Source organism: Xenopus tropicalis, chromosome 8 (assembly GCF_000004195.4).
Source record: "Xenopus tropicalis strain Nigerian chromosome 8, UCB_Xtro_10.0, whole genome shotgun sequence".
Classification (NCBI taxonomy): domain Eukaryota; kingdom Metazoa; phylum Chordata; class Amphibia; order Anura; family Pipidae; genus Xenopus; species Xenopus tropicalis.
In genome coordinates this window covers 141,473,626-141,492,152 of record NC_030684.2, presented here as the reverse complement: position 1 = coordinate 141,492,152, position 18,527 = coordinate 141,473,626, and the positions used below count along the sequence as shown (strand labels likewise).

General features: G+C 46.5%; 1 protein-coding gene across 2 annotated transcripts; it reads left to right on the top strand.

The window, feature by feature from the left end:
- Nucleotides 1-119: 119 nt before the first annotated feature.
- On the top strand, nt 120-17,661 carry tomm40l (translocase of outer mitochondrial membrane 40 homolog-like). Of its 2 annotated transcripts, XM_031890990.1 has the most exons (8): nt 120-290; nt 632-891; nt 11,709-11,776; nt 13,109-13,201; nt 13,543-13,644; nt 13,728-13,833; nt 15,175-15,297; nt 15,446-17,661. In XM_031890990.1, exons 2-8 carry the CDS (start codon nt 780-782, stop codon nt 15,763-15,765), a joined length of 924 nt encoding a protein of 307 aa, XP_031746850.1. In that variant the 5' UTR covers nt 120-290; nt 632-779; the 3' UTR covers nt 15,766-17,661. The 2 variants fall into 2 exon arrangements, with proteins under 2 accessions (XP_031746850.1, XP_002941197.3); XM_002941151.3 differs by lacking the exons at nt 120-290; nt 11,709-11,776 and having other exon boundaries at nt 814-891.
- Nucleotides 17,662-18,527: the final 866 nt, after the last annotated feature.

Here is an 18,527-nt window from a genome sequence, read left to right as displayed (position 1 = left end):
AAACTGAAGACAATTTTGTTCTGTTTCACTGAAATTTGAGATCCCCCTCTCTGACTACGTGCGTTGCTATAGCAGCCGCTGTCACCCTCCTGCCCTTTTCAAAGATGGCGGTCGTAAGGAAAGCGCCTTACGTCTCTTGGGAATGAATGTTGCCAGCAGTTGCAATGGCCGCCCGCATCCGCTTGCTGAGGAGGGCAGCTTGTTACTGGCATTTGTATCCATTTACAGAGGGAAAGCCATGAAGCGGGCACCTCAGGGATAAATGGGCGAAGGGCGACTCGTTATTTCAGGTTTTAGTAGTTTTATTTGAAAGATACATATTTCACTGACCAGCAAAGCATTCTGGGATTTTTTAAAAAATTATTTCAATATTATTTTTGATATTGATAAAGCATTCCTACGTTCCTTGGCCATATTAGGATGAATAAAAGCCATGGCATCCAGTTACTAGCCACGGCTATGATGCCCAGTCAGAAGAGCTTGCAATCTAGGGGGGCGGTGCTTAATCCAAAGCTGAGGCTGCATGTAATGGTGTCCCTGTATATCATTTGTACTGACTGTGTGTGAAATAATAACAAATGGAAGTCGTATGGCGATGGCCTCTCTGATTTCTCTATGTTTTACTGTGCAGGTGGGTGACTCCGGCATCAACTACTCCACGAAATCGCCCCGTGTGGGAAATGTGGCTTCCCTGGGAAGGTCTGTGGGCAGCGGCTTGTTACCCCGGGCTGCGCTATCCAGCTTTATAACCCCAGGAGCATCGCTCTGACTGAGGCAGCATGGGTAATGTCGTGGCCATGGCCACCTCGCCGCCATATTGGAGAAAGCACAAGAAGAGGGTCCCACTGCCCAATCCTGGGAGCTTCGATGAGCTGCACAGGAGCTGCAAAGGTGAGTGGCCGCCATGCTGGATTTTATTTATCCTGAAGGTTCTGACTGCTGAAACAGTGTAGCTGAAAACATTCCCTACCCTGCTGGTTCTGACTGCTGAAACAGTGTAGCTGAAAACATTCCCTACCCTGCAGGTTCTGACTGCTGAAACAGTGTAGCTGAAAACATTCCCTACCCTGCTGGTTCTGACTGCTGAAACAGTGTAGCTGAAAACATTCCCTACCCTGCCGGTTCTGACTGCTGAAACAGTGTAGCTGAAAACATTCCCTACCCTGCTGGTTCTGACTGCTGAAACAGTGTAGCTGAAAACATTCCCTACCCTGCTGGTTCTGACTGCTGAAACAGTGTAGCTGAAAACATTCCCTACCCTGCTGGTTCTGACTGCTGAAACAGTGTAGCTGAAAACATTCCCTACCCTGCTGGTTCTGACTGATGAAACAGTGGAGCTGAAAACATTCCCTACCCTGCTGGTTCTGACTGCTGAAACAGTGTAGCTGAAAACATTCCCTACCCTGCAGGTTCTGACTGCTGAAACAGTGTAGCTGAAATCATTCCCTACCCTGCTGGTTCTGACTGCTGAAACAGTGTAGCTGAAAACATTCCAGGGTAGCTGAAAACATTCCCTACCCTGCTGGTTGTGACTGCTGAAACAGTGTAGCTGAAAACATTCCCTACCCTGCTGGTTGTGACTGCTGAAACAGTGGAGCTGAAAACATTCCCTACCCTGCTGGTTCTGACTGCTGAAACAGTGGAGCTGAAAACATTCCCTACCCTGCTGGTTCTGACTGCTGAAACAGTGTAGCTGAAAACATTCCCTACCCTGCAGGTTCTGACTGCTGAAACAGTGTAGCTGAAATCATTCCCTACCCTGCCGGTTCTGACTGCTGAAACAGTGTAGCTGAAAACATTCCAGGGTAGCTGAAAACATTCCCTACCCTGCTGGTTGTGACTGCTGAAACAGTGTAGCTGAAAACATTCCCTACCCTGCTGGTTCTGACTGCTGAAACAGTGGAGCTGAAAACATTCCCTACCCTGCTGGTTCTGACTGCTGAAACAGTGTAGCTGAAAACATTCCCTACCCTGCAGGTTCTGACTGCTGAAACAGTGTAGCTGAAAACATTCCCTACCCTGCTGGTTCTGACTGGTGAAACAGTGTAGCTGAAAAACATTCCAGGGTAGCTGAAAACATTCCCTACCCTGCTGGTTCTGACTGCTGAAACAGTGTAGCTGAAACATTCCCTACCCTGCTGGTTGTGACTGCTGAAACAGTGTAGCTGAAAACATTCCCCTACCCTGCTGGTTGTGACTGCTGAAACAGTGTAGCTGAAAACATTCCCTACCCTGCTGGTTGTGACTGCTGAAACAGTGTAGCTGAAAACATTCCCTACCCTGCTGGTTGTGACTGCTGAAACAGTGTAGCTGAAAACATTCCCTACCCTGCTGGTTGTGACTGCTGAAACAGTGTAGCTGAAAACATTCCCTACCCTGCTGGTTGTGACTGCTGAAACAGTGTAGCTGAAAACATTGCCTACCCTGCTGGTTCTGACTGCTGAAACAGTGGAGCTGAAAACATTCCCTACCCTGCTGGTTCTGACTGCTGAAACAGTGTAGCTGAAAACATTCCCTACCCTGCTGGTTCTGACTACTGAAACAGTGTAGCTGAAAACATTCCCTACCCTGCTGGTTCTGACTGCTGAAACAGTGTAGCTGAAAACATTCCCTACCCTGCAGGTTCTGACTGCTGAAACAGTGTAGCTGAAATCATTCCCTACCCTGCCGGTTCTGACTGCTGAAACAGTGTAGCTGAAAACATTCCAGGGTAGCTGAAAACATTCCCTACCCTGCTGGTTGTGACTGCTGAAACAGTGTAGCTGAAAACATTCCCTACCCTGCTGGTTCTGACTGCTGAAACAGTGGAGCTGAAACATTCCCTACCCTGCAGGTTCTGACTGCTGAAACAGTGTAGCTGAAATCATTCCCTACCCTGCCGGTTCTGACTGCTGAAACAGTGTAGCTGAAAACATTCCCTACCCTGCTGGTTCTGACTGGTGAAACAGTGTAGCTGAAAACATTCCAGGGTAGCTGAAACATTCCCTACCCTGCTGGTTGTGACTGCTGAAACAGTGTAGCTGAAAACATTCCCTACCCTGCTGGTTCTGACTACTGAAACAGTGGAGCTGAAAACATTCCCTACCCTGCTGGTTCTGACTGCTGAAACAGTGGAGCTGAAAACATTCCCTACCCTGCTGGTTCTGACTGCTGAAACAGTGTAGCTGAAAACATTCCCTACCCTGCTGGTTGTGACTGCTGAAACAGTGGAGCTGAAAACATTCCCTACCCTGCTGGTTCTGACTGCTGAAACAGTGTAGCTGAAAACATTCCCTACCCTGCAGGTTCTGACTGCTGAAACAGTGTAGCTGAAATCATTCCCTACCCTGCCGGTTCTGACTGCTGAAACAGTGTAGCTGAAAACATTCCAGGGTAGCTGAAAACATTCCCTACCCTGCTGGTTGTGACTGCTGAAACAGTGTAGCTGAAAACATTCCCTACCCTGCTGGTTCTGACTGCTGAAACAGTGGAGCTGAAACATTCCCTACCCTGCAGGTTCTGACTGCTGAAACAGTGTAGCTGAAATCATTCCCTACCCTGCCGGTTCTGACTGCTGAAACAGTGTAGCTGAAAACATTCCCTACCCTGCTGGTTCTGACTGGTGAAACAGTGTAGCTGAAAACATTCCAGGGTAGCTGAAACATTCCCTACCCTGCTGGTTCTGACTGCTGAAACAGTGTAGCTGAAACATTCCCTACCCTGCTGGTTGTGACTGCTGAAACAGTGTAGCTGAAAACATTCCCCTACCCTGCTGGTTGTGACTGCTGAAACAGTGTAGCTGAAAACATTCCCTACCCTGCTGGTTGTGACTGCTGAAACAGTGTAGCTGAAAACATTCCCTACCCTGCTGGTTGTGACTGCTGAAACAGTGTAGCTGAAAACATTCCCTACCCTGCTGGTTGTGACTGCTGAAACAGTGTAGCTGAAAACATTCCCTACCCTGCTGGTTGTGACTGCTGAAACAGTGTAGCTGAAAACATTGCCTACCCTGCTGGTTCTGACTGCTGAAACAGTGGAGCTGAAAACATTCCCTACCCTGCTGGTTCTGACTGCTGAAACAGTGGAGCTGAAAACATTCCAGGGTAGCTGAAAACATTCCCTACCCTGCTGGTTGTGACTGCTGAAACAGTGTAGCTGAAAACATTCCCTACCCTGCTGGTTCTGACTACTGAAACAGTGTAGCTGAAAACATTCCCTACCCTGCTGGTTGTGACTGCTGAAACAGTGTAGCTGAAAACATTCCCTACCCTGCTGGTTGTGACTGCTGAAACAGTGTAGCTGAAAACATTCCCTACCCTGCTGGTTGTGACTGCTGAAACAGTGTAGCTGAAAACATTGCCTACCCTGCTGGTTCTGACTGCTGAAACTGTGGAGCTGAAAACATTCCCTACCCTGCTGGTTCTGACTGCTGAAACAGTGGAGCTGAAAACATTCCAGGGTAGCTGAAAACATTCCCTACCCTGCTGGTTGTGACTGCTGAAACAGTGTAGCTGAAAACATTCCCTACCCTGCTGGTTCTGACTACTGAAACAGTGTAGCTGAAAACATTCCCTACCCTGCTGGTTCTGACTACTGAAACAGTGTAGCTGAAAACATTCCCTACCCTGCTGGTTCTGACTACTGAAACAGTGTAGCTGAAAACATTCCCTACCCTGCTGGTTCTGACTGCTGAAACAGTGTAGCTGAAAACATTCCCTACCCTGCTGGTTCTGACTACTGAAACAGTGTAGCTGAAAACATTCCCTACCCTGCTGGTTCTGACTGCTGAAACAGTGTAGCTGAAAACATTGCCTACCCTGTTGGTTCTGACTGCTGAAACAGTGTAGCTGAAAACATTGCCTACCCTGCCGGTTCTGACTGCTGAAACAGTGTAGCTGAAAACATTGCCTACCCTGTTGGTTCTGACTGCTGAAACAGTGTAGCTGAAAACATTCCCTACCCTGTTGGTTCTGACTGCTGAAACAGTGTAGCTGAAAACATTCCCTACCCTGCTGGTTCTGACTGCTGAAACAGTGTAGCTGAAAACATTCCCTACCCTGCTGGTTGTGACTGCTGAAACAGTGTAGCTGAAAACATTCCCTACCCTGTTGGTTCTGACTGCTGAAACAGTGGAGCTGAAAACATTCCCTACCCTGCTGGTTCTGACTGCTGAAACAGTGGAGCTGAAAACATTCCCTACCCTGCTGGTTCTGACTGCTGAAACAGTGGAGCTGAAAACATTCCCTACCCTGCTGGTTCTGACTACTGAAACAGTGGAGCTGAAAACATTCCCTACCCTGCTGGTTCTGACTACTGAAACAGTGTAGCTGAAAACATTCCCTACCCTGCTGGTTGTGACTGCTGAAACAGTGGAGCTGAAAACATTCCCTACCCTGCTGGTTCTGACTGCTGAAACAGTGGAGCTGAAAACATTCCCTACCCTGCTGGTTCTGACTGCTGAAACAGTGTAGCTGAAAACATTCCCTACCCTGCAGGTTCTGACTGCTGAAACAGTGTAGCTGAAATCATTCCCTACCCTGCCGGTTCTGACTGCTGAAACAGTGTAGCTGAAAACATTCCAGGGTAGCTGAAAACATTCCCTACCCTGCTGGTTGTGACTGCTGAAACAGTGTAGCTGAAAACATTCCCTACCCTGCTGGTTCTGACTGCTGAAACAGTGGAGCTGAAAACATTCCCTACCCTGCTGGTTCTGACTGCTGAAACAGTGTAGCTGAAAACATTCCCTACCCTGCAGGTTCTGACTGCTGAAACAGTGTAGCTGAAAACATTCCCTACCCTGCTGGTTCTGACTGGTGAAACAGTGTAGCTGAAAACATTCCAGGGTAGCTGAAAACATTCCCTACCCTGCTGGTTCTGACTGCTGAAACAGTGTAGCTGAAACATTCCCTACCCTGCTGGTTGTGACTGCTGAAACAGTGTAGCTGAAAACATTCCCCTACCCTGCTGGTTGTGACTGCTGAAACAGTGTAGCTGAAAACATTCCCTACCCTGCTGGTTGTGACTGCTGAAACAGTGTAGCTGAAAACATTCCCTACCCTGCTGGTTGTGACTGCTGAAACAGTGTAGCTGAAAACATTCCCTACCCTGCTGGTTGTGACTGCTGAAACAGTGTAGCTGAAAACATTCCCTACCCTGCTGGTTGTGACTGCTGAAACAGTGTAGCTGAAAACATTGCCTACCCTGCTGGTTCTGACTGCTGAAACAGTGGAGCTGAAAACATTCCCTACCCTGCTGGTTCTGACTGCTGAAACAGTGTAGCTGAAAACATTCCCTACCCTGCTGGTTCTGACTACTGAAACAGTGTAGCTGAAAACATTCCCTACCCTGCTGGTTCTGACTGCTGAAACAGTGTAGCTGAAAACATTCCCTACCCTGCAGGTTCTGACTGCTGAAACAGTGTAGCTGAAATCATTCCCTACCCTGCCGGTTCTGACTGCTGAAACAGTGTAGCTGAAAACATTCCAGGGTAGCTGAAAACATTCCCTACCCTGCTGGTTGTGACTGCTGAAACAGTGTAGCTGAAAACATTCCCTACCCTGCTGGTTCTGACTGCTGAAACAGTGGAGCTGAAACATTCCCTACCCTGCAGGTTCTGACTGCTGAAACAGTGTAGCTGAAATCATTCCCTACCCTGCCGGTTCTGACTGCTGAAACAGTGTAGCTGAAAACATTCCCTACCCTGCTGGTTCTGACTGGTGAAACAGTGTAGCTGAAAACATTCCAGGGTAGCTGAAACATTCCCTACCCTGCTGGTTGTGACTGCTGAAACAGTGTAGCTGAAAACATTCCCTACCCTGCTGGTTCTGACTACTGAAACAGTGGAGCTGAAAACATTCCCTACCCTGCTGGTTCTGACTGCTGAAACAGTGGAGCTGAAAACATTCCCTACCCTGCTGGTTCTGACTGCTGAAACAGTGTAGCTGAAAACATTCCCTACCCTGCTGGTTGTGACTGCTGAAACAGTGGAGCTGAAAACATTCCCTACCCTGCTGGTTCTGACTGCTGAAACAGTGTAGCTGAAAACATTCCCTACCCTGCAGGTTCTGACTGCTGAAACAGTGTAGCTGAAATCATTCCCTACCCTGCCGGTTCTGACTGCTGAAACAGTGTAGCTGAAAACATTCCAGGGTAGCTGAAAACATTCCCTACCCTGCTGGTTGTGACTGCTGAAACAGTGTAGCTGAAAACATTCCCTACCCTGCTGGTTCTGACTGCTGAAACAGTGGAGCTGAAACATTCCCTACCCTGCAGGTTCTGACTGCTGAAACAGTGTAGCTGAAATCATTCCCTACCCTGCCGGTTCTGACTGCTGAAACAGTGTAGCTGAAACATTCCCTACCCTGCTGGTTCTGACTGGTGAAACAGTGTAGCTGAAAACATTCCAGGGTAGCTGAAACATTCCCTACCCTGCTGGTTGTGACTGCTGAAACAGTGTAGCTGAAACATTCCCTACCCTGCTGGTTGTGACTGCTGAAACAGTGTAGCTGAAAACATTCCCCTACCCTGCTGGTTGTGACTGCTGAAACAGTGTAGCTGAAAACATTCCCTACCCTGCTGGTTGTGACTGCTGAAACAGTGTAGCTGAAAACATTCCCTACCCTGCTGGTTGTGACTGCTGAAACAGTGTAGCTGAAAACATTCCCTACCCTGCTGGTTGTGACTGCTGAAACAGTGTAGCTGAAAACATTCCCTACCCTGCTGGTTGTGACTGCTGAAACAGTGTAGCTGAAAACATTGCCTACCCTGCTGGTTCTGACTGCTGAAACAGTGGAGCTGAAAACATTCCCTACCCTGCTGGTTCTGACTGCTGAAACAGTGGAGCTGAAAACATTCCAGGGTAGCTGAAAACATTCCCTACCCTGCTGGTTGTGACTGCTGAAACAGTGTAGCTGAAAACATTCCCTACCCTGCTGGTTCTGACTACTGAAACAGTGTAGCTGAAAACATTCCCTACCCTGCTGGTTGTGACTGCTGAAACAGTGTAGCTGAAAACATTCCCTACCCTGCTGGTTGTGACTGCTGAAACAGTGTAGCTGAAAACATTCCCTACCCTGCTGGTTGTGACTGCTGAAACAGTGTAGCTGAAAACATTGCCTACCCTGCTGGTTCTGACTGCTGAAACTGTGGAGCTGAAAACATTCCCTACCCTGCTGGTTCTGACTGCTGAAACAGTGGAGCTGAAAACATTCCAGGGTAGCTGAAAACATTCCCTACCCTGCTGGTTGTGACTGCTGAAACAGTGTAGCTGAAAACATTCCCTACCCTGCTGGTTCTGACTACTGAAACAGTGTAGCTGAAAACATTCCCTACCCTGCTGGTTCTGACTACTGAAACAGTGTAGCTGAAAACATTCCCTACCCTGCTGGTTCTGACTACTGAAACAGTGTAGCTGAAAACATTCCCTACCCTGCTGGTTCTGACTGCTGAAACAGTGTAGCTGAAAACATTCCCTACCCTGCTGGTTCTGACTACTGAAACAGTGTAGCTGAAAACATTCCCTACCCTGCTGGTTCTGACTGCTGAAACAGTGTAGCTGAAAACATTGCCTACCCTGTTGGTTCTGACTGCTGAAACAGTGTAGCTGAAAACATTGCCTACCCTGCCGGTTCTGACTGCTGAAACAGTGTAGCTGAAAACATTGCCTACCCTGTTGGTTCTGACTGCTGAAACAGTGTAGCTGAAAACATTCCCTACCCTGTTGGTTCTGACTGCTGAAACAGTGTAGCTGAAAACATTCCCTACCCTGCTGGTTCTGACTGCTGAAACAGTGTAGCTGAAAACATTCCCTACCCTGCTGGTTGTGACTGCTGAAACAGTGTAGCTGAAAACATTCCCTACCCTGTTGGTTCTGACTGCTGAAACAGTGGAGCTGAAAACATTCCCTACCCTGCTGGTTCTGACTGCTGAAACAGTGGAGCTGAAAACATTCCCTACCCTGCTGGTTCTGACTGCTGAAACAGTGGAGCTGAAAACATTCCCTACCCTGCTGGTTCTGACTACTGAAACAGTGGAGCTGAAAACATTCCCTACCCTGCTGGTTCTGACTACTGAAACAGTGTAGCTGAAAACATTCCCTACCCTGCTGGTTGTGACTGCTGAAACAGTGTAGCTGAAAACATTCCCTACCCTGTTGGTTCTGACTGCTGAAACAGTGGAGCTGAAAACATTCCCTACCCTGCTGGTTCTGACTGCTGAAAACAGTGGAGCTGAAAACATTCCCTACCCTGCTGGTTCTGACTACTGAAACAGTGTAGCTGAAAACATTCCCTACCCTGCTGGTTCTGACTACTGAAACAGTGGAGCTGAAAACATTCCCTACCCTGCTGGTTCTGACTACTGAAACAGTGTAGCTGAAAACATTCCCTACCCTGCTGGTTGTGACTGCTGAAACAGTGTAGCTGAAAACATTCCCTACCCTGTTGGTTCTGACTGCTGAAACAGTGGAGCTGAAAACATTCCCTACCCTGCTGGTTCTGACTGCTGAAACAGTGGAGCTGAAAACATTCCCTACCCTGCTGGTTCTGACTACTGAAACAGTGTAGCTGAAAACATTCCCTACCCTGCTGGTTCTGACTACTGAAACAGTGGAGCTGAAAACATTCCCTACCCTGCTGGTTCTGACTACTGAAACAGTGTAGCTGAAAACATTCCCTACCCTGCTGGTTGTGACTGCTGAAACAGTGTAGCTGAAAACATTCCCTACCCTGTTGGTTCTGACTGCTGAAACAGTGGAGCTGAAAACATTCCCTACCCTGCTGGTTCTGACTGCTGAAACAGTGGAGCTGAAAACATTCCCTACCCTGCTGGTTCTGACTGCTGAAACAGTGGAGCTGAAAACATTCCCTACCCTGCTGGTTCTGACTACTGAAACAGTGGAGCTGAAAACATTCCCTACCCTGCTGGTTCTGACTGCTGAAACAGTGGAGCTGAAAACATTCCCTACCCTGCTGGTTCTGACTGCTGAAACAGTGGAGCTGAAAACATTCCCTACCCTGCTGGTTCTGACTACTGAAACAGTGGAGCTGAAAACATTCCCTACCCTGCTGGTTCTGACTGCTGAAACAGTGGAGCTGAAAACATTCCCTACCCTGCTGGTTCTGACTGCTGAAACAGTGTAGCTGAAAACATTCCCTACCCTGCTGGTTCTGACTGCTGAAACAGTGGAGCTGAAAACATTCCCTACCCTGCTGGTTCTGACTGCTGAAACAGTGTAGCTGAAAACATTCCCTACCCTGCTGGTTCTGACTGCTGAAACAGTGTAGCTGAAAACATTGCCTACCCTGTTGGTTCTGACTGCTGAAACAGTGTAGCTGAAAACATTCCCTACCCTGCTGGTTCTGACTGCTGAAACAGTGTAGCTGAAAACATTCCCTACCCTGTTGGTTCTGACTGCTGAAACAGTGTAGCTGAAAACATTCCCTACCCTGCCGGTTCTGACTGCTGAAACAGTGTAGCTGAAAACATTCCCTACCCTGCCGGTTCTGACTGCTGAAACAGTGTAGCTGAAAACATTCCCTACCCTGCTGGTTCTGACTGCTGAAACAGTGTAGCTGAAAACATTCCCTACCCTGCTGGTTCTGACTGCTGAAACAGTGTAGCTGAAAACATTGCCTACCCTGTTGGTTCTGACTGCTGAAACAGTGTAGCTGAAAACATTCCCTACCCTGCTGGTTCTGACTGCTGAAACAGTGTAGCTGAAAACATTCCCTACCCTGCTGGTTCTGACTGCTGAAACAGTGTAGCTGAAAACATTCCCTACCCTGCTGGTTCTGACTGCTGAAACAGTGTAGCTGAAAACATTCCCTACCCTGTTGGTTCTGACTGCTGAAACAGTGTAGCTGAAAACATTCCCTACCCTGCCGGTTCTGACTGCTGAAACAGTGTAGCTGAAAACATTCCCTACCCTGCCGGTTCTGACTGCTGAAACAGTGTAGCTGAAAACATTCCCTACCCTGCCGGTTCTGACTGCTGAAACAGTGTAGCTGAAAACATTCCCTACCCTGCTGGTTCTGACTGCTGAAACAGTGTAGCTGAAAACATTCCCTACCCTGCTGGTTCTGACTGCTGAAACAGTGTAGCAGAAAACATTCCCTACCCTGCTGGTTCTGACTGCTGAAACAGTGTAGCTGAAAACATTCCCTACCCTGCCGGTTCTGACTGCTGAAACAGTGTAGCTGAAAACATTCCCTACCCTGCCGGTTCTGACTGCTGAAACAGTGTAGCTGAAAACATTCCCTACCCTGCTGGTTCTGACTGCTGAAACAGTGTAGCTGAAAACATTCCCTACCCTGCTGGTTCTGACTGCTGAAACAGTGTAGCTGAAAACATTCCCTACCCTGCTGGTTCTGACTGCTGAAACAGTGTAGCAGAAAACATTCCCTACCCTGCCGGTTCTGACTGCTGAAACAGTGTAGCTGAAAACATTCCCTACCCTGCCGGTTCTGACTGCTGAAACAGTGTAGCAGAATCCAGCTAATTGACCAGCCTTGAGGTGAGCCATATTCCGCTACATTGTGTCGAGAGTCAGAACCAGAGTCCAGAAAGAGACTGAACTAGTAGATAAGTAATAACCCAACGTAATGAAGTTCTCGCTTCAGCTTTGTGGTTGCCGTGGGTAACTAGTCAGTTAACTCCCCTCTCTAGTTACAGAGCAGCACTGCTTATTAACTGACAGATGGTCTGAGCTTGTTTCTGTTGTTTATACTCAGAGGTTTTCCCGCAGCAGATGGAGGGTGTGAAGCTAATTATCAACAAGCCCCTTAGTAGCCACTTTCAGGTAAGGCACCCTTGGTAATGTCTAGCAAGCAATATGGCAGCTACTGTCTGCATACATATACAGATACACAGAGAGGGAATGTTCTGGGCACACAATAAGCTGTACCCCCATACTGTACTGTCTAAGGGAAACACTATGGCACCTCCTACCCATATGTATAAATACAAATATACAGAGAAGGAATGTTCTGGGCACACAATAAGCTGTACCCCCATACTGTACTGTCTAAGGGAAACACTATGGCACCCCCTACCCATATGTATAAATACAAATATACAGAGAGGGAATGTTCTGGGCACACAATAAGCTGTACCCCCATACTGTACTGTCTAAGGGAAACACTATGGCACCCCCTACCCATATGTATAAATACAAATATACAGAGAGGGAATGTTCTGGGCACACAATAAGCTGTACCCCCATACTGTACTGTCTAAGGGAAACACTATGGCACCTCCTACCCATATGTATAAATACAAATATACAGAGAAGGAATGTTCTGGGCACACAATAAGCTGTACCCCCATACTGTACTGTCTAAGGGAAACACTATGGCACCCCCTACCCATATGTATAAATACAAATATACAGAGAAGGAATGTTCTGGGCACACAATAAGCTGTACCCCCATACTGTACTGTCTAAGGGAAACACTATGGCACCCCCTACCCATATGTATAAATACAAATATACAGAGAAGGAATGTTCTGGGCACACAATAAGCTGTACCCCCATACTGTACTGTCTAAGGGAAACACTATGGCACCCCCTACCCATATGTATAAATACAAATATACAGAGAAGGAATGTTCTGGGCACACAATAAGCTGTACCCCCATACTGTACTGTCTAAGGGAAACACTATGGCACCCCCTACCCATATGTATAAATACAAATATACAGAGAAGGAATGTTCTGGGCACACAATAAGCTGTACCCCCATACTGTACTGTCTAAGGGAAACACTATGGCACCCCCTACCCATATGTATAAATACAAATATACAGAGAAGGAATGTTCTGGGCATACAATAAGCTGTACCCCCATACTGTACTATCTAAGGGAAACACTATGGCACCCCCTACCCATATGTATAAATACAAATATACAGAGAAGGAATGTTCTGGGCACACAATAAGCTGTACCCCCATACTGTACTGTCTAAGGGAAACACTATGGCACCCCCTACCCATATGTATAAATACAAATATGCAGAGAAGGAATGTTCTGGGCACACAATAAGCTGTACCCCCATACTGTACTGTCTAAGGGAAACACTATGGCACCTCCCTCACTAATGGTATAATTGTGTTTTATTTACCCTTTTTCCAGGTCAGCCACTCGATTCACATGAGCACAGTGGGCCAGTCCAGTTACCACTTCAATGCAAAGTATGTGGGAGACTATCAGCCCAGCCCCACAGAGGTAGAGTTATTATGGTTCATTATTACTTGCTCTAAAAGTGCAGCCAAGTGATTTTATTTTTCCACTTTCTGGTTCTTGAGAGCAATTGTGGGCGGAGACAATAAATCAGATGCTTCCTAGTGTAGTGAACTCTTCCTTGTCTGCAAATCTGAGACCTAGGCTAAAGCTGGGGGTAGGGAGGGGCTAGGAAGAGCGATTTATGGGAAGAGTAGTAGATACAGGGTATAGTCTCACAGCAGGGATGGTAAAGGTTGGGATACATTGCTTTGGACTGGGGTAGTTGTATTTTAGTAACCCCACAGAATAGAAATGAATGGTTTGCTCCTTGTTTCCTGCTCTAGACGTTCCCCATGTTGACTGGAGATGTGGATAATGCAGGGAGCCTGAATGCTCAGATCCACTGCCTGCTGGCCGATCGGTTCCGATCCAAAGCCGTCTTCCAGGTATGGGCGAGTCCGGTACTGCCTGGCAGGGAGGGAAGCTGATGGCATTAGAGACCTAATGACTCTGTTTCTCTCCCAATCAGACCTATCGCTCTAAGTTCCTCACCTGGCAGGTTGACGGGGAATACAGAGGGGACGATTGCACAGTGACACTGACCTTGGGGAACCCCGATATCCTCAACGAATCAGGTAAGGAGGCTTCGCAGAACAGCTGCTAAGGGCCACACACTATGGGGGTTTATATTGCTAGGGATACTGAACTCTTAACTTTGTAATTTACTGCTGAAAAGTGAAGAGTTCAAGAGAACCTAGAACCAGAACTTTATAAGTCAGGAACCTTGAATGATCAGAGTAACTTAGCACAACAGACTTCTCTGTTAGATAACCTAGACTGGCCAATGTCTTTGTTAATGTGACCTAGGAGAAAAGGGGTTTCTTTTAGAGAAACCTAGAATATCAGAGTTTGTTTTAGACAAACCTAGAACAGCAGATTCTGTTGTTAGAGCATTTCTAGTATGACAGACGGACCTGGAATATCCGATGCCCCTTTATCTATTGAGATAACCTAGCGTAACAGATTTCTTTGTGACAGGATCATAGATTATCAAATTTCCTTTTTAGGCAAACCTAGAACAGCAGATTCTGTTATTAGATTATTCTAGTTTGACAGTTGGACCTGCAATATCTGATGCCCCTGTAAGGGTAATGGCAATCTAAAATGACATATTTGTTTTTTAGAGGAACCTACACTATCAGATGTCCCTTTTATACTAACTTGCAATTACACATTCTCAAAGAGGAACCTAGAATGTCCTAGAGGAAGCTAGAACAACACTCTATTATTAGAAAGACATATCAAATTTCCTTTTTTAGAGGAGCCTAGAAAGATTCATTCCATTATTAGATGAGGCTGCACAGTACTAAGAGAACCCAGTGTAACAGATTTCTCCGTGAGAGGAACCTAGAATATCAGATTACCCTTTTAGACAAACCTAGTATGACACATTGTGTTGTGAGAGGAACCTGGATAATCCATTTTAGAATAACCTAAAATGACAGATCGTTCTATAAGATGAACCATGAATAGCAGGTGTTCTTTTTTAGAGGCACCTAGAATGATGTACAGTATTATTCTATTAGGTGAACCTAGAATATCAGATTTTCATTTTTTAGAGGGACCTAGAACAACCTAGAGTGGTAAATTCCACTATAAGATCAACCTTAGATATTAGAGGTGCCCATAAGTCTTACTCATCTTCCTTCCACTTCATTTTACAGATTTCTCTGTGAGAGGAACCTAGAATATCAGACTTCCCTTTTAGAGAGAGAACTTGGAATATGAATTTTAGAATAAACTAAAATGACAGATTGTTCTATTAGATGAACCTTGAATAGCAGGTGTTGTTTTTTTAAGAGGAACCTAGAATATCAGATTTTCATTTTTTAGAGGAACCTAGAACAACCTAGAGTGGGAGATTCCACTATTAGGTGCCCAAGTCTTACTCATCTTCCTTCCTCTTCATTTCACAGTGATCCTGGTGACCCATTTCCTGCAGAGCATCACCCCCCGGCTGGTCCTGGGAGGAGAATTGGTTTATCATCAACGAATGGGAGAAGAGGGAGCCATTTTTACCATGGCAGGGAAATATTCCGGTAAGTCCCACTGGTCATAGCAGAGGGGAACACAGGATTGTGGTTGGCTGGAATGTGAGCAGTATCACTAGTCCTAGTCTAGTCACTAGTCACTGCTGGCCAATAGCTGGCCAGTGTAGTTCATGTTGTCCGTTTGATCATCTTTCAGCTCCCAACTGGGTGGCCACGTTAAATATCGGCTACGGGGGCGCCCACGCCAGCTACTATCACAGAGCCAATGAGCAGATCCACGTTGGGGTGGAGTTGGAGGCCAACACCAGGCTCCAGGAGACGTCCTTTGCCTTCGGTTACCACCTGGACATTCCCAAAGCCAACGTGGTCTTTAAAGGTTCTGTGGACAATTCTTGGTGTGTAGGGGGCATCCTGGAGAAAAAGCTGCCCCCGCTACCTGTAACCCTGGCACTGGGGGCTTTTATGAACCACTGGAAGAACAAGTTTCATTGCGGCTTTAACATCATGGTGGGATGAAGCCAACGACTCCTAGTGGTGAAGGTCAGAAAAGGACTCGCGGGTCCAGAACTTGTCTCTGGTGACCCAGTCTCCTAAATATCCACCCACGGACTGCACCTACCCCCCCCCCACCCCATAACCACTGACACGATCCTTGTGTGTAACATGGAGCAGAGGCAGCATTTGTCCCGTGGTTACTAGGCCTCGGAACCTGTTGGTATTACAACAAGGCAGCACCAAACGTGGCCTGTGACCTGGAACCCAATTCCTAGTAATGGAGAACTGTGGCAGAACCGACGTTTCTGTCTTAGTCTTCAGCAGCCAGAGCCGAGCTTTGTACCCCGAACTGGCACCAAACATTAGTTTGTATATTTATACTCCCTTACAGAAACGGTCTAGTATGAGGGTATACTCACTGTGTGCCCAGAACATTCCCTCTCAGTATCTATAGGTTGGAGTGGCCATATTGACTCCCTTATAGCTTATTTTGTGCCCAGAACATTCCTTCTCAGTATCTATTTATACCTAGAGGTTGTAGCCGCCATATTATCTCCCTTATACACTTCAGTATGAGGCTTTAGCCTACTTTTTGCCCAGAACATTCCTTCTCAGTATCTATTTATACCTAGAGGTTGTAGCCGCCATATTGTCTCCCTTATACACTTCAGTATGAGGCTTTATCCTACTGTTTGCCCAGGACATTCCTTCTCAGTATCTATTTATACCTAGAGGTTGTAGCCGCCATATTGTCTCCCTTATTCACTTCAATATGAGGCTTTAGCCTACTGTTTGCCCAGAACATTCCTTCTGAGTATCTATTTATACCTAGAGGTTGTAGCCGCCATATTGTCTCCCTTAGCTTATTTTGTGCCCAGAACATCCCTTCTGAGTATCTATTTATACCTAGAGGTTGTAGCCGCCATATTGTCTCCCTTATACACTTCAATGTGAGGCTTTATCCTACTGTTTGCCCAGAACATTCCTTCTGAGTATCTATTTATACCTACAGGTTGTAGCCGCCATATTGTCTCCCTTATACACTTCACTATGAGGCTTTAGCCTACTGTTTGCCCAGAACATTCTTTCTCAGTATCTATTTATACCTAGAGGTTGTAGCCGCCATATTGTCTCCCTTATTCACTTCAATATGAGGCTTTATCCTACCGTTTGCCCAGAACATTCCTTCTCAGTATCTATTTATACCTAGAGGTTGTAGCCGCCATATTGTCTCCCTTATACACTTCAGTATGAGGCTTTATCCTACTGTTTGCCCAGAACATTCCTTCTATCTATTTATACCTACAGGTTGTAGCCGCCATATTCTCTCCCTTGTACACTTCAGTATGAGGCTTTATCCTACTGTTTGCCCAGAACATTCCTTCTGAGTATCTATTTATACCTAGAGGTTGTAGCCGCCATATTGTCTCCCTTATACACTTCAATATGAGGCTTTATCCTACTGTTTGCCCAGAACATTCTCTGTAAGATATCATTGACTTCCTTAAGAAGTGCTCCCCCCCAGTGGTGGTGTTGATACTGCAGTTATTCCCTAATTGCCCAGCACTGATTATTCTTTCTGCAGTACAATTCATTACTTAGCGCTGCCGTTGCAGGAACAATAAACCTACAGTGACCTCAGGGACCCCTCCCAACTGTCACCCCCAGTATTTCCTAATATCTGCCATCTTTATCAGGGTAAGAATAGATTTGATTGAGGGCAGAGAGTGAATCGACAAGTTTACTCTTCTGTGTCACCACCACTTGGAGGCGCTGCAGCCCTGCACTTACTCCATTATTGCATCTCCTCTACCGAACTCTCCCTCTTGTGTTAGCCAATCATTAGGAGCTTTACTCACTAATGCCTGCGGGTGGCGTTGTTTACGTTTGTAAAAATAATATTCTTTCCTGTCTGTTTCCCTGTCTGGATTTCTTGCTGAGGCATTTTTATTCTTATTTCTTTTCTCTTTATTTCATTCCTTATGGGACCGGCGATGATGAACTACAACTCCCAAATTTAGATGTGTAAACTAATCTAACGCAAGGGGATATTAAGTGCTCTTTCACTCTCTACTGACTCTTTTAAACTTTATAGCCTGTTCTAAGCACAATTCAGCAGGAACAGCCCCCTAAGTTTGCCCATAGCCTGTACAGAGAGATACCATAAAACTATGGCACATAGGGATTCCCCTGTACTAAGCACAATTCAGCAGGAACAGCCCCCCTAAGTTTGCCCATAGCCTGTACAGAGAGATACCATAAAACTATGGCACATAGGGATTCCCCTGTACTAAGCACAATTCAGCAGGAACAGCCCCCTAAGTTTGCCCATAGCCTGTACAGAGAGATACCATAAAACTATGGCACATAGGGATTCCCCTGTACTAAGCACAATTCAGCAGGAACAGCCCCCTAAGTTTGCCCATAGCCTGTACAGAGAGATACCATAAACCTATGGCAGCATAGGGATTCCCCTGTACTAAGCACAATTCAGCAGGAACAGCCCCCCTAAGTTTGCCCATAGCCTGTACAGAGAGATACCATAAAACTATGGCACATAGGGATTCCCCTGTACTAAGCACAATTCAGCAGGAACAGCCCCCTAAGTTTGCTCATAGCCTGTACAGAGAGATACCATAAACCTATGGCAGCATAGGGATTCCCCTGTACTAAGCACAATTCAGCAGGAACAGCCCCCCTAAGTTTGCCCATAGCCTGTACAGAGAGATACCATAAAACTATGGCACATAGGGATTCCCCTGTACTAAGCACAATTCAGCAGG